The sequence below is a fragment of the Venturia canescens genome, chromosome 3 (assembly GCF_019457755.1).
Source record: "Venturia canescens isolate UGA chromosome 3, ASM1945775v1, whole genome shotgun sequence".
NCBI lineage: Eukaryota > Metazoa > Arthropoda > Insecta > Hymenoptera > Ichneumonidae > Venturia > Venturia canescens.
The window spans coordinates 1,296,365-1,311,557 of NC_057423.1; the positions used below are offsets into that span (position 1 = coordinate 1,296,365).

The 15,193-nt window shown below is 41.6% G+C and overlaps 1 protein-coding gene across 2 annotated transcripts; it reads right to left on the bottom strand.

Annotated features, from left to right (window-relative positions):
- Positions 1-411: 411 nt before the first annotated feature.
- On the bottom strand, positions 412-13,885 carry LOC122407817 (RNA polymerase II degradation factor 1-like). 2 transcript variants are annotated; one of them, XM_043414251.1, is made up of 3 exons: positions 13,809-13,885; positions 3,073-4,261; positions 412-2,988 (listed from the first exon to the last, which is right to left on the bottom strand). In XM_043414251.1, the coding sequence occupies exons 1-3, from the start codon at positions 13,824-13,826 to the stop codon at positions 2,618-2,620; spliced, it is 1,578 nt and encodes a 525-aa protein (XP_043270186.1). In that variant the 5' UTR covers positions 13,827-13,885; the 3' UTR covers positions 412-2,617. The 2 variants fall into 2 exon arrangements, with proteins under 2 accessions (XP_043270186.1, XP_043270185.1); XM_043414250.1 differs by having other exon boundaries at positions 412-4,261.
- Between the last annotated feature and the right edge of the window lie 1,308 nt (positions 13,886-15,193).

The window sequence follows — 15,193 nt, forward strand, 5'->3', positions numbered from 1 at the left end:
GCTCTCATTGCCAAAGTGTGTGATGGGAGGAGGTCACTGACCATCGTCCAGCCTTACTTCAATTATTCCTTGAGTACTATTTGAAATTAACAAAACAGTAACAAATTAAGGATTAAGTAAAATTGTCATTTTCTTAAAACGAGACAGAAAATATAGACTATAAATTGAATTGAGTATAAATATGTATGCGTAGACAATTGTCCCTTTTCCACGTTCCAATTTCAAGTATTAGTCAAGCTAAGAAATTAGTTGAGCTAACAAAAGTGGATTCGTAATCAGATTTTTTTTGTCTTTCTTTTCACTAAATTTGAACGTGGATCTCGCAGTCGACCTGAGATAATTGTCCGCGCGAATGTCGTAATATTTCGTCGGAATAAAACACGAATCTATATTTAAAAAATCTTCCGTAGCTTTTCAATTTTTCATCATTTTTATTGTCACGTCACACTTACAAGTAGTAAAAAAATAGTTGGGACCGATTGAGGCAGAGTTTTACAAAAATCGCTGCAGATTCGTTTGATCGCACCACTAAAATATTTAATAACATTCGTGTTACTTGGATAATATATTTATTAATATCTCGAATGACGAAATACTATCGCTAATTAATTATGATCTAGGATAATAATAATAATAATATTTACAATGATAATAAAATGAAGTCGACGCCGTTCCACATCGAGAGTGGAATAAATCGCCGACGCTGATCACAATCCGTCGATTAGATAGAGAGACACGGTTATTTCCATGATAAATTCATTAGCAGGACAGTCTACAGTTAATATTTGGGTTTCCGGATGCATCAAGGATAGCTGATAATTTTGCTCCACTTCGTCTAACGCTTCGGGTCCACGAGTTTAAAAAATGTCCAGTAATTCAGGAAAACTTGAGTGCACTAGTCAGGAACGATGTTGGTTCCTCGATCGAAACTTTTGTATTTCTTTACAGATTGATTTGAAAAATTCCGGTTGGATCGGCTGACAAAAGTCGTAAAATAAAATATACGTATTCGTCGTTATTTTCCCTTTTTCGAATAACTTCGAGGTCTTGTGAAGTTCTAAGTTCCCAGATCGATCGCATTATAGCTGTTTATTTGTAGAAACACACCCAGCATCAAAAGTAACAACTGCGCATGTTCGATCGATCCTTTTGGTTCTGCCGTGTTGTGCTCGAGTTGTGCAACTCTCGCCAATCGAGTTCTCAAGAGCGAGACTGACTTTCGTAACGATCGGCATAGCTTGTGTTCCGCAGCAAACACTTTTGAGACTCCTCATTGTTCGATCGATACGGGTATGAAAGAAAATTATTCAAATTGTTGCATTGTTAAATGAACAAAGAGAAACGACCATTGGGTCTGTAACGTAATTCAGTATAATAAGAATATTGATTACACTCAAAGCCAATTACGGAATCCTTTTTTTTCGAGCTAATGATTCGTAAGCCCACCGCGAACAGTGATTTGCTCCGATTACAAATTTCAAGAGGGTAACAAAAATATTCACAAGAGAGGTAGACGAAATTTCAGCAACCGGAAATGAGGTTGAAGCTGGAGCGTGGAATAAATTTAGTTGGGAGTTCACTGTGAAAAGTGATTTTGCTTGGTAAATTCTTGGCGTGTCACGGGAGGTCAGACACGAATAATACGAGTCGTAGTTGCCGGCTAAAATCATAATCTTAACATAACATAGCCGGCTAACATAACTCTGGGTCGAGAGCAATGGGCATAATCTTGCGTCAGGACCTGCTTTCACTCTCTGTCTTTTTCTTTCTCGAATGTGACTGTAATATATAAACTGTGAGACGTGGCGAATGGACGAGCTGTGTAAGCAGCTTTGAAAACAAAACGGGCGTGTTTGAACTCTGAAAATAAACCGAATGGAAAATGCTAATCGATTGAGGAAAAAAGAGAGACCTCGCGTGAAAGTCGATTCGATGTTGATCGAATGAAAAGTTTCCTGAATCACTGGAAATACCTTTGAATATACGTATGTGTATAAATATACATGTTAGCGTGTCTGCTCGTTGTTAACCGGAGTTCATTGGCAATCTCATAGATATTCATCCAGGACCATCGGACCGGGCATTCGTTCAAGTGCACCACCGCATCCACGCTTCATTGCTATGCGTGAGACGCGTTCTCTTCCGCATATCAGATCTTGTTTCTCTTCCTCGAGAAAAAATATCGGAAGGCGTTAGAAATCCAAGTTAAGATTAGATGCTACGATGATTGACCACACGAAGCGGGCTACCCTGATCGATGGAAAACTCAATGGCTCGTCATCAGCAACAGATTTTTTTTTCGGTCCCCATTCAACGGAATGGTCCATCGCTGATGAAGCGTGTGGTCAACGACCGTACCTCATCTTGCCGTTCATTTGGGTTAAGAAATTCTTGGCTAAGTCGGGTCTGGCGATTTCCTGGTGGAGTCAAAAACTATCTGGGCTTGGAACCTAAGGGAGTAAAATTGGTCGAAATACGGATTAGCCATTGTTTCGTTGCAAATGTAACGAGAAGCGAGCGCGAACAACGGTATATAAAAAGAAATGTAAGAAACGCGGGTACTCGATGAATCGTCTTTGACACGGGCGAATGATTCTAGGGTGATATTTGAGGGGAATCAAAAGTTAGGATTACCCCCGCGGAGGAACTGATCTATCTGACCTACTGATAAGGGTGAAACGGGGCCTCTGCCGGAGGGTGCTTGGATGTAGTAGAAACCCTGAGGATCCGATTGCGACTCGAGAAGCTGGAATCTGTGAGGTGGCGATGGTTGGTGTTGCTGCTGTTGACGTCTCTGTTGTTGGGAATAGAGCTGCTGGGATTGCTGAAGAAGTTCGGCCTGTTGTTGTCGAAAGATAGCTTCCTGGGGTCGGGCTTGACTAGCCTGTATCTGGGACTGAGGCCGGGCTGGTTGTCTGTACAACGGGGACTGTTGACGAGGTGCCGGAACCGCTTGTTGCTGGATACCGATATGGGACTGTTGCTGGGCTACGAACGGTTGGAGCTTGTGACTGAGTGAAAAGTCACCCACCGTTTGAGGCAGGCTTTGATAGAGTTGGGTATTGTACTGACCAGTTGTGGGATCGTAAACCAGCTCGGACTGATAGATCGGCTCGTTCGATTTAACTTTGCCGGAGGGTATAGAGTTTGGCGTCGACGAGGAGGGACGTGCCGTTTCCAGGGAGGGCCTTGTAACGCCTACGGTATTGACGTAACGTTCAAGTTCAGCGGCAAAGTTGAGATGGTGCTGGGGCGTGCTGGCAGTCGTGCTGGCGAAGCGCTGAGACGAGACAGGGCTGTTTTGCGGGCGGGTGGCGTAAACGACCCCGGGTCTCTCGGTGCTGCTGGGCGAAACGTACTGAGCGGCAACTTGGGCAACGCGAGGTCTCGGGGTGATAGCAACGGATTGCGGTCTTTCACGAGGTATGGAACGTGTGCTCGTCTCGACGGCTCGGTAGGAGGGTGTCGTGGGTCTTGACCGAACGATCGGGGAGGGTGTCGTCAGACTCTGATATCGCGGGGCCGGAGTGGATAATCTATACAGAGAGGTAGTCGGTGCCGGGGATGTAGGATATTGCGCTTCTGACTGTAGAGATTCGAGTTGAAGATAATTTTGTTGGGGTCTGCGGAAGGACTGTGGTGCTAACCGGGGCTTTGTATCTTCCTCCAACTCCTGGCTGGCGTCGTCGTCCAATTGATACTCCGTTTGGAATATAGTCGTTGGGGCACGAGCGGTCGTTGTCTGAGGGTAATTCGGTCGAGGTCTCGCCAACGGGCGCACCGATGGATAATTAGCCGGCCCACTGATGTCGTCCTCCGGCTGCTTCGACGGCAAATCGTCGTCGTCTTCCCTCGGGGCGTTGGGATCGCAAGGGTTCCCCGAGACGTATGTGAACTCGCGCTTGTTACCGTCCGGATCGACGTAGCCGTATTTACCGCGTACCACGCAGTCGGTGCCCCGAGTTTCCTCCTTGAAGGAACCATCTGCCGCTTCATAACCGAAAGTGAACGATCCATCGTCGTTCACCTTGTTGTAATTACGTATCGTCTGAACTGGCGGTGCTTTCGACGACTGCAACGTGTCCTTGGAACGTGGCGTGTGAAGAGCACGCGTACGAGGCTGATAAGCCACTGGCGCAGCATATTCCTCCTCTGCTTCGGCCGTATCTTCATCCTCGTAATAAACCTGGGGCTCTGCGATTCGTGGACGAATTTGAACCCGTCGAGCTGTCGTCACGGCGAACAGGCATGCCGGGATTATCTGTCAAAAAGTAAACCATACGATCAACCAAAGTACAGAGAGCGAAATCCGCTGCATACGACGCTATTTTTCGCCGTAGAAAGCATCCGCGAAAGTGCAACACGCCTCCTTTCTACCACGAAAAATAACGTCGTGCGCAGCGAACATAAAGTAACGGCATAGGAGAGCAAACTGTCTTAATTTTTCCTGATCCATTTCAAAAATGGCTTTTCCACTAATTACGCGGCATTTTCATTCCCAGTCCCGTGTCCCAGTTAACGCAAGGCGTTTTAATACACGGCATTCTCGATCATTCCAAAGCTACCAGGCTCAAAGTCCTTACGTCACGAACTTGTTATCTCGAGCACGCCTTTTACTAACTCTTTTCCTCTCCCACTCTCTCCTACTCGCGGTCCATTCTCGTCTCACGCGTGCAACGTACCCATGCGCTTGTTCGGCTCAATATATGAGCGCACCAACACCCGTACAATATCTCGATCCTATTCGATCAATGATGAGAGCGATTTAACCGGCTTTTCTCTTGAACAGTTTCGATCCCAAGAGAATTTCTACTGCCGCATTGTGATAACATAAGTTCGCACGACTTCCTTTTATGTCTCTGCAGATTTATACCGCCGTTGCGCGACTCGAAGCGAAAAGAAAAACGGAATAACGTACAACTGACTTTTCCGTGAAATCGGCGAAAATAATAAATATCCAATTAACGGTACCGCGTCCTAGAAAATCCCAAGGACGTTTCCCTACAAAATTTTACAGCACTCTATAAATTACAAACACCATTTCTAACATACTATTCCAACATACGAATGTGAAATTATATTCACATGAATTCCACCAAACCTGTATGCCGCCGTAATAAAACCGGCCGATTAAATGCGAGTATAGGAAGCGGAGCAGGTATATTACATGCAGGAGAGTGGGTTTCGCGGCTGGATGATCGCGTAGGTTACTTCTTACTATCTTTGCGGCCAGAAAACCTCGAGCACTTACTCATTGGGTGCGTTACATGCATCCTAGACCTAGCACCGGGCTATTTAAACCACTATATTTACGTCGTTGACGTGTCTACTAGGCTCTTAACGAAACGCGAAAGAATCGAGCCTCCGCGAAGAACCACAAACTGACAATTTCCGGCCTCCTGACTTGCAACACTTCGTTGAGCCCGAGGATAATATATAAATTTCTAATTTTCATTAATCATGAATCTTCTAGAATGAAAATCCACTCTTCGGACATCTATTTTCATAGGAAACAAATTATTATTATTATTATTGTTTCATGGTGATTTTGTTGATCGATTGAACGATCAGACGCTGTCGAGCTTCCGGCTGGAATCGACGGTGTGGGAAAATCCGTAGTGGTTTGGCAAAAACATTGCTTCGGTTACGTAATTGCAACAACGAGGTCGACCCGAATCCGGGCGAGGCGAGCATAACCGTAGCACGTATAGCACATCGAAAGAGCTACGAGATGGCAAATGGAACTGATTCGGCCTCACATTCAACAGTTGCTGTTTGCCTATACCGTGAGATTCAGACTCATAGAGTCGTATCTCCGCGCTCCTGTTCCTTCTTTTTCTCTCCGCCTCACTCATTCTTTCTCTCATGTTCGATCTACGTTCTCGCCGGCTCTCCTTGAACCGCGCACGTCTCTCGAGTAATTCTCGAACACACCACGCCTCGCGGAGAAAATATTTTTAAATCATTAAAACAGCGCCTTTATTTGAAATGCCTGTGACACGAGTCGAGCCACAGGAAATGAGCCCACTGTCACTTTTACCCACATGAAAACACTTTCGAACAAAAGAAAAATTACGGCGCGTCACGATCCCTCAAAATTCATGAAAAATAGCAATTAATCCACTTTTGTTAAAACCTGCAGTGCAAATAACATCGACTATTGGAGTTCTTGGAAGCAGGGAATGAGACAAAAAAATCAAGAATGAAATAAGATAAAAATTCATTATTTAATTATACTCCACTCTAATGACGCCCTCAAAAACAGACGATAAATACACTAGCCCCATTTCCAGCAATTATCCCGTAATGAATAAGACTTACGACAGAGGAAAAAAAATGTTCAGTGCACCCAAAGTCTACGAAATCGCGGCTCGCTTATATTGGCTAAGCACTCCATTAAAAGAGGAAAGGGAGACTGTTTTTAGTGCGAATAATAACGTACGAAATTCAGAGCTTCGCGCCTCAGAGTCCAACGAAAAGTACATAAACTCGACGCGACTCCGGGAGAGGGCCCTCCGGGCAAAAGTTAGTTTCATGCGGCCTTGACTCGTCTCGAAACTTTCGAGTGCGTGTACCATTTTATCATCATTCATGCGAAGCCGCTTATTACTGACCGCATATAAATATGTAATCCATAAATGATCTTGAACGCCTGGTGGTGGACCACATGAAAAAATTTGACCGTGGTTTTGTCAGACACAATGTTATTTGAACGAAAAATAAAACGTTTCTTCAACGTACCACGCCTCTGTGAGGCTTGGACAGTTCGAACGATCTCAAACCATCGGTACCGTTCACCTCTCGAAAGATTAATCATTCGTTCCCTATCACACTCTGCCTATATATCGCTCTGTGTAATCTAAAGTGGTCTCCCGTTGTGTTCTTTCGTACCGCAATATCAAATTGATCCATAAATAAATAAGCGATTCAAAATGAGAGGAGATCATGTGATAAAACAATTTGTGCTTTAATGGATGTAGTACAAATATAAAGCAGTTATTTTTTGCACTCGATGCTGAGAGAAGGCAACAATAGATCGACGTTGAATTTACATCCGACTGTTTCGTACCTGAGTTCATGAAGAAGTTCATCATTGTGAGGAAAGCAAATAAATTGATCAATCGGAAATTATAGATCGAGAAAAATGATCCACAGATCAAAAAGAAATGCGATCTTGATCATTCGGATCCCTGATGCAACTCGATACACCTGTTCCCGAGTGCAGAAAGAGGAATTCAATACGAAAATCAATGAGAATAAAAACTGTAATACTCTCAAAGCAAACACTTTTTCTAGCATAGAGAAACTTCCGGAAGAGGAATGAGCCTCTACTGGAATATTCTCATTGTCATCTACCTTAAGAATCTATGAATCATCGTGGGACTCGAGGATCGTGTTCCCAAGGTCGGTCATGAATAGACGAAAAAAAGGGAAAAATGAGGAGTACTTCGAGAAGAGAAAAAGAGAGGAGTGTTCGGTCACAGTGAGAGTGTGAACTGGTTGTGTTGCGGAGGCATGAATCAACGAGAGCGTTCTGAAAGCAAGACAGGTATTCGTGCATGGTAAAAGTCGAGCATATTTGTTTAGCGAGAGGGAATAGTTGGCGAGAGAGTCCATAAAAGAAATTTACCACGGAGGTTTTAACAGAGTTATTTCTCTCGTAATGTGAGTCAAGGGACTCCAAATACTATATGTGTATATTTATGTAAAGTTAGAGAGAACGGAACCACTTCGTATTTCAAGTAGCCTATAAAATATGCATACGGATTGTAGTTTATTGTAACGTCGCTTCGTTGTTAAATGGAAATGGACTTTAAATCGCTGATTTCATGTTTTTTACTGCTCATTCTTGAACTTGAAAGGATTGAACGAGAAACTAGTAGTCGTAATTGAAAGTGAATCGAGCTAAGGTCGATCGAGCAGTTTATTTCAGATGCTCTCATAGGGAAATGTAAATACGAGTCAATGAAATGTCAATAAACTCGGCAATCATGCACGTTAACTGACATTTCTCTTCTTATGATTCTAGCCCGGCAGCTACTATTTGAAATTCAATGAGTTTATGATTTTATTGGAGGAAAGATGTCGAAAAGTTTTGGAATATCCGGATTACTGGAAGCTAATGGTTCTATACGAAAGCGGGCAAAATCGTGACGTTAAGAGCTCTGTAATCCGTGCTGTAGCAGTTCCAGTCACACACACACACACAGGAAGAGGTGACAGCCCGAGATTCGGAGCAACATAGAAAATGGACATTCGACAAATATATTTGAATCGTGCTCTCGAGCTTGAGCGCCGATGTAGGAGAGAAAATATTCCGTCAACAACCACCACGCCTTCTTTAGCCGAGTCGCGTGACTTCCTCGATACGAAAGCCGATCGAATGAAAATTGGTTTCCGAATAAATAATAATATTTCCAATATTCGCAACGGAACCTGCAGATTTTTCAAAATATACGCAAACGATTTTCATTCGATCTTTAATAGGATTCAATAAATGGAAGAGTTCTTCAAACAATTTGTCTCCTCCCGGCCGTGAAGGCTCGGTATATCGAAATGGAGTTTATTAGAATCAATCAAATTTCACTAAAAATCTACTTATTTCCTGTAGGCAATCCAACATCCGCGTCTGCTTCAAATTGAAAACATAATAGGGACTTTCCTCCGCTATAATGAATCCCTACGAAAGCAAATTGAGAAGCAGCAATTGAATGACTTGGCAAATCTGCCAATTGCTCCCGCATTAAAGAAGAAACGAGTATAGCAGACAGATTATTTTGAATTTTCTTTCGGACGATGAAAAAAGAAGGAGCACATTGCAATTATCGAAAGTTTGCCCGGCATAATTGGAATCTCCGAATCATCGTAGCTCGGCGGAGCCCGAAGCTAATTCTTCTTTTTTATTATTCCTTCTCGGACTTACCGCTCGCTATTAATTAACGAACCACAAGCGTAGCCGCCAGTGTTTTACTTACGTATTAAGACTGACGTTCCTTCTTGCAAAAACCATAATATCTAATCCTATCGAGATATTACCATTTCGAGAACACTTTGCACGGACTCTACGAGAAAAAAAGATACCGCGAAGGAAAAAGAAATAGAAAGAAAATCCAGAACCTCTCGCGTTTCCGCAATTCCAAGGACGGAAAAATGAAAGTGAAACCGCGTTCTTATAGATTCCCATTGCACATGAAATACACCTATGTAACGTCATTCAGATTACATACGTACGTTCGTTTTATATTAAACTGCGTGAAAGGGCGTAAATCATATTGCAAATCATTTCTGACCGTCCATTCGCTGTCCGTCCACTTTCAATCTCTGAATTTGAACAAATCGCGCGTGCACCTTGCGTAGAATGTACTTCAACGAAAAACGTCTCAATGACACTGCACTAGAATTTCTCTCCATTGAACAGGTTGCGTGGGAAGAATAGAAATTTTTCCCGAACGTGAAACTCGTGCCGGAATGTGTGTCCCATCAGACGCGACCGAAAGTACCTTTCCGCGTGTCTACAGATTCACAGAAGAGCGAGTTCAAAAAAAAGGTCAAAAACCCCATTTGTTTCAATCCCTAATTTCTAGGCAAGACGAAATAAAAAGACCCCATTGCGAGGAAGAACGAAAACGCCTCGAAGTAAAATATAAGTAAGAAACATCGAGGAGAATGCTGTACTTGTGTGTCGTTATGATCAACGTGCAATGATTGCGCGGGAACCAGTCTGACAGCGTAATATAAACAAAGTCGTAAAAAAATAATAAGAAAATAAAAAAGAAAAACGAGGTGAAGAAACCGAACGGGGCTTGGAAAACTGAGCACGCGCGGTTTGGCGGATGTTCTAAAAAAATTTCACGACTCAGTCTTTTTTGTTACGTTACACACTTTAATATGCAAAATTATTACCCTGAGAATACGGTTTCAGCCTGCGGAGGCTTCGCGTGAGATTCCAGCTGATAAGAATTTTTTTTAACAGTAATACCGTTTCCCATCTTCCACAATGTTTTTCTCCGATTCACTGATCTGATCCTTAAATTGTCGCACGATGAGTAAATTTTAGTGACAACGAATTGATTCAGTATAAAATAAGATTCGAAGTCGTTGAGGTTCGGCAAAAATTCACAATCGCAGCGAATAAGATCAATTGACCAGCTCATTTCTAACCGGAGATATATATCTCAAGTGAACGTTGAAACCGAAAGAAATAAAAGAAAATCTAATAAACGTTGAAGCGGGGAACAAAGAGACCGACGATGTTGAGTGGCGATGCGGTTTGTGGGTAAAATATGCACGCGTTAAGGGAGCAAGCATGCGTGAAAAGAAGGAAAGAGACAGCCGGACAAGCCGAAGCAGAGAGCACTCGAATGATTCGCGACGAAGTACTCGAATAGAAAAAATGTAGAAAGTCCACAAACATAAATACAAAGTGATATCGTGACTAAACGGCGAGCTAATAAAACGAACGTTGAAAGAGCTCGTTATTGATTCGAAGCACGATCCACAAAGTGCCCTTGTCAGTGCTGCGGACAAAACAGAACGGTTAATTTCTATTGTTACTTCATCGCTTGCCCATGATTTTTGTCACGCGACCGACGCGACTCGAACTCCGTATCGATTCATAGAAATTCCAAGATGGACGAAACAAAGAGAAAGTGAATTTGTTTTTTTCAATGAAAATCTACAATCAACATTTTCACCGCGCTTTTTATCGTCCACTTTATAGGGAAAAATTAAGGTATTCCTTTCGCATGACCGTATTTTTTGAACGCGCAAATTAGGGCGCTCGAAATTTGGACTGATTCCGAACCTCCGAGAAGTCGCGATTATATAGGAAAAGCGACTGTTTCTGCCATTTTTCCAACTTCTATCGTTAATATCTCTTTTAAGCATTCGGCAACCCTTTATTTTTATCGTCGTTATGGATTCCTTACATTTTTTTCTACTTGTGAGACAGTTTGTATGCAGCAATTTAGAATTATTTAGTATGTGAATTATTAAATAGAAATTTGGTGATGATGGAATCTCCATAAGCTCCCGTATAAATTTTACGATATTTAAAGTTTTAATTCTTCATTAAATGTTCGATAAGCTGACCTGAAATTTCGCCAATCTATTCGCATGCACTTTTCCTTTATTATTATTTAAAATCAGTTATTCGTAGAATATTCGGGCTCATGAAAGGAATACCTTAATTGGCGGCGCAGGGGCATCGGGCAACGAGCAAATTACCATCATTTTTATTAAGCATACCGTTCATAAAATCGTACAATAGTGATTTTTTAGTAATTCTTCACAATGAATGAAACCTCGCTGTTTAAAAAAACTCTATCGATTAATTGCATTGATCGATCTTGCGATAATCCACTAATTAATTGAAAGACCCATAAAGCTCAGTCTCGGCTAATCCATCGAGTGTTTCGCTCAACCGACGATGATTCATAGAGCAACAATTTCTCCCCATTTCATTGAGTCCCACCCCAAAGATGTGAAAGAAAAATAAAATAGCGTACACGCGATGAGCGCTCTGTTAGAAAATCTTAATAGGTTGGGCCCTCGAAAAGAAGGTGGTCGATTTCGAACGACCCGGATTCCTCGGTCCCGGGGAGTAAACACGCCTCGGTGAAAACGAGAGTGGCACACGTTGAAGGAGACTTGGAAGAGATGAAGGTACAGGAACAGAGATATCGCTGGGAGGTAATTATCGGAGAAAAAATAAAAGAGAGAAAGAAAGAGAGAGAGAGAGAGAGAGAGAGAGAGAGAGGAAAGTAAGCCTCGCAGTATATCTCGTCGCATTTTCCCACAGTGGTTGTAACGTGACTCAAGAGAACAACTGCACTAAACACGAAAGTATCACTAAATACATATAGATATAGGAATATATGTTTGTGTTATATGGATATGCACCCACACACGAGTCGACGAAAAAATACGCAGAGGGTTACACATACGATGCGGGTAGGAACAGCGAGCAATATATCAGTAGAACTGGGTGGTTGTAGTAATACATGGCAATTTAACGAGTGCTTGTATTTTCCTGGGATTAGCCTAGAAACCGTTTTATTATATATATTTCTTACAATATCGCTTTGCGTATGTGTGTATATAAAAAAAGTTTGAAAGCATCGCTATATGTTGCGTGTTGAATGCGTGAGATGATTTTTTCTAGCGAAGAGATATTCGCCCTCGGAAAATATCACACGGTGTACAAAGACATGTGTTTTTGAATTCAAGGAAGCTTGAATTAATGATCCGAGTCTTCATTTGCATAAAATGTGAATATATATTGGATGGAAATTATATATACTCTTCCGCGAATTGATTTGTATCATCGTGGTTGAGTACTGTAAATATAGTACGAGGACGATGTGTTTACGCTGTTATTTATATGCGTTTTGTTGCTCGAATATATGATTTATAAAATACACGAAGAGAATGAAGCGTGTGTGAGTATTAAGAAAAAAGATCGCTTCTTGAGTCACGATGAAAATAAACGATTATCCCCGGTTCGTAAACCATTCGTTTTTGCACTCGATAATTCCGATGATAATTGGGACGAAAAACGGGCGCGACTCTCAAGCGAAATCGAAAGTTAGGCGACCCTGACCCCACGCGATTCAAAAAGAGCCGCCCAATTTAAACGATGTTTTTATTTTTTTTTCCATTTGCCTCGCGAGATTACATCGTGATATATTTTTTTTTAACGATATATTGCGCAATTACGCCCCGAGACACGTACCAACGAGACGCGAATAATTCAAAGAGCTCCGCGGACGCTTGAAATCGTTTATCGATTACGCGTTGTTCATTCAAGGGTTGAAAAGAAAGTGCATCGAAAGACTTTCGTTTTCTAACGATTCCAAACGCTCTGCGTCCACGAACTACATTTTTCACTCCTCTTAATAATTCATAACAACTTTCCTTTCTTCCAAAACGAAAACTGCGTTGATGCATATCTGTATTCAAGTGTGTGGAATGTCCACGCAACGTTACGAAACTTTCCATATATTTGAATAAGTAATTAAAATTTCGCGCCGGTTCGCGACTCTGTCGAACGATGAAGTTTTATCATATTAAACGTTATCCTTATTCCAACTCTAACCAATAAATTAGCAATAACGAGTTTAAACACACCCCTCCAATTACGAATAAAATTGATCCCGATACAAAAATCATCAAGTCGAATTCTGATCTACATTCCTCGATGTCGATCAACCGGTTCGATAGAAAAATAATGTTTCTACAACAACATTATTTTTGTTTAAAATAAAATTCATATCACGTCGAAAAGTGATCTCGATGGACGATCGTTTGTATTACAAACGAGCGAAAAAATTGTGCTGGTCTTTGATATGGGACGACCACTTTTTTTTTTATTTCCCATCGAAAGCATGCTCGAAATCAGTAAGAAAAAAATCTAATTCATTTTCATCACACGTTTTCTCAGTACTATCAAACTAGCAGAAAAAGTTGGCTATCGTTGATCATTCGGTTCACTTTCCAAAAGAAAACATCTAAACACATGCACACTTTTGTTCAGCGATTCAATTACCTCTACGTGCTATATTAATAATTATTAATTCGGGCGCGAATAGCAATTAAATATTTAAAAAAAAAACAAAAAAAAAAACAAAAAACAAAAGTGAACTCCAACAATTATCAGGATTAGTATCGACGATAAATTTTTGAAATTACGAGGATTGACAGTGATCATCGGTCGTGTTAATTCGAAGGGAAAATCGTAAAGTGTATGGGACTTGAAAAAAAAATTCTCATCGGTGATTAGCGACAAGGATAAATACGATCTGACATACCAGCAATGTAATCCTCATGGTGCGTGGATACGCTGTACAGGAGATGACGTAGAAAGAACGATCCTCTGTGAGTTTCACTGAGAGAGTGCAGACGGATAGTACGAACCACGATCCTTTATAACCTTACCTGTAAGATGGGGAGAGAGAGAAAGAGCAACAAACACTTTTTAGCGTCGCTAGTGGGGACCTTTTACTCTACTCCTTGGACATACACGGTTGAGCTAGCGAGACTCTCTCGTGGTCTCTTCCGTAGACTGTAGAGCTGGTGAGTTGGTTGGCCTCGTGTATCATTCCGCGTCTGTATTTAAATATGTATTTAGTCCAAATATGTTTTTTGGATCGATAGGCCTTTATTTACGTTTGAGTTTAAATATATATTGAAAAAATTTTCACGGCTTTCTTCGATGACGTCCACACCGGTTGCCAAACTCGTGTCACTTTCCTCGTATTTACACGGGCCATTCCAATTCGTTTTCACATCCGCTAAGCAAGTGACTCGCTAATTAAAACAGTTCGAATAATCAATATCTCAGAAAAAACATCTTCGATTTCACTTTGTCCGCGAATGGGGTTATCGAAAAACCTGCGAAACTATGAGAATTTTCGTACACGAGTTTCCGAAACGAAGGCCCTTTTCAAAAAGGTCGTGAAATATTTGCAAACTTGCTCAATGTCGGGATAAATATGAAAAATTAATCGTCACATGATTAACCATCGGATCCGCTTCTCGTGCGGAATTTCATGCGAGTAATGTGGAACGCACAAATGAACGCATACCACGAATCATTGCCAAATAATTTGAATTGTTATGCCCGATGCGTCGCCTGAAATTACACCTCCCGGACTGCTCGCTCAAAAGAAAGCATCAAAACGTCGCATTTGTATTACTCCAGAGCATTGATATAGCAAGTACTTTATGCGAGTCTCTACACATAGACAAGTACAGCAAAATAGTTGAATACGAAGGCGGATACGGATTAGCCAACATACATCGCAGTCGGTCTGGCGTCTTTGGGCCGTGAGAAGAGATACATTTAGTGGGTGAAGAATCGAGATACATTTAGTTTTGCATAGAATTTTCTACACGTATATAAATATTAAGCTGTGAATAGTATATATTTCAACGGTCACACGACGACCTACGATCTAAATCTTTTTTTATCCTTTACTCCCTTACGAAAAATGTATCCTCGAGTCTCGGTGTGCATACGTGTTTTTTAACACTATATTATCTCCACGATACGAAAGAGATATATTAGAGTCCATTGCTCATGTACCTTTCAAGCCTTTGACACGATATTACCACGATGTAAAAGCGTTTTATCGGCTCCCCTGCTACGAGCCCACATACGTTTCGAATCTCTTGTGCATTGTCAATTAGCCTC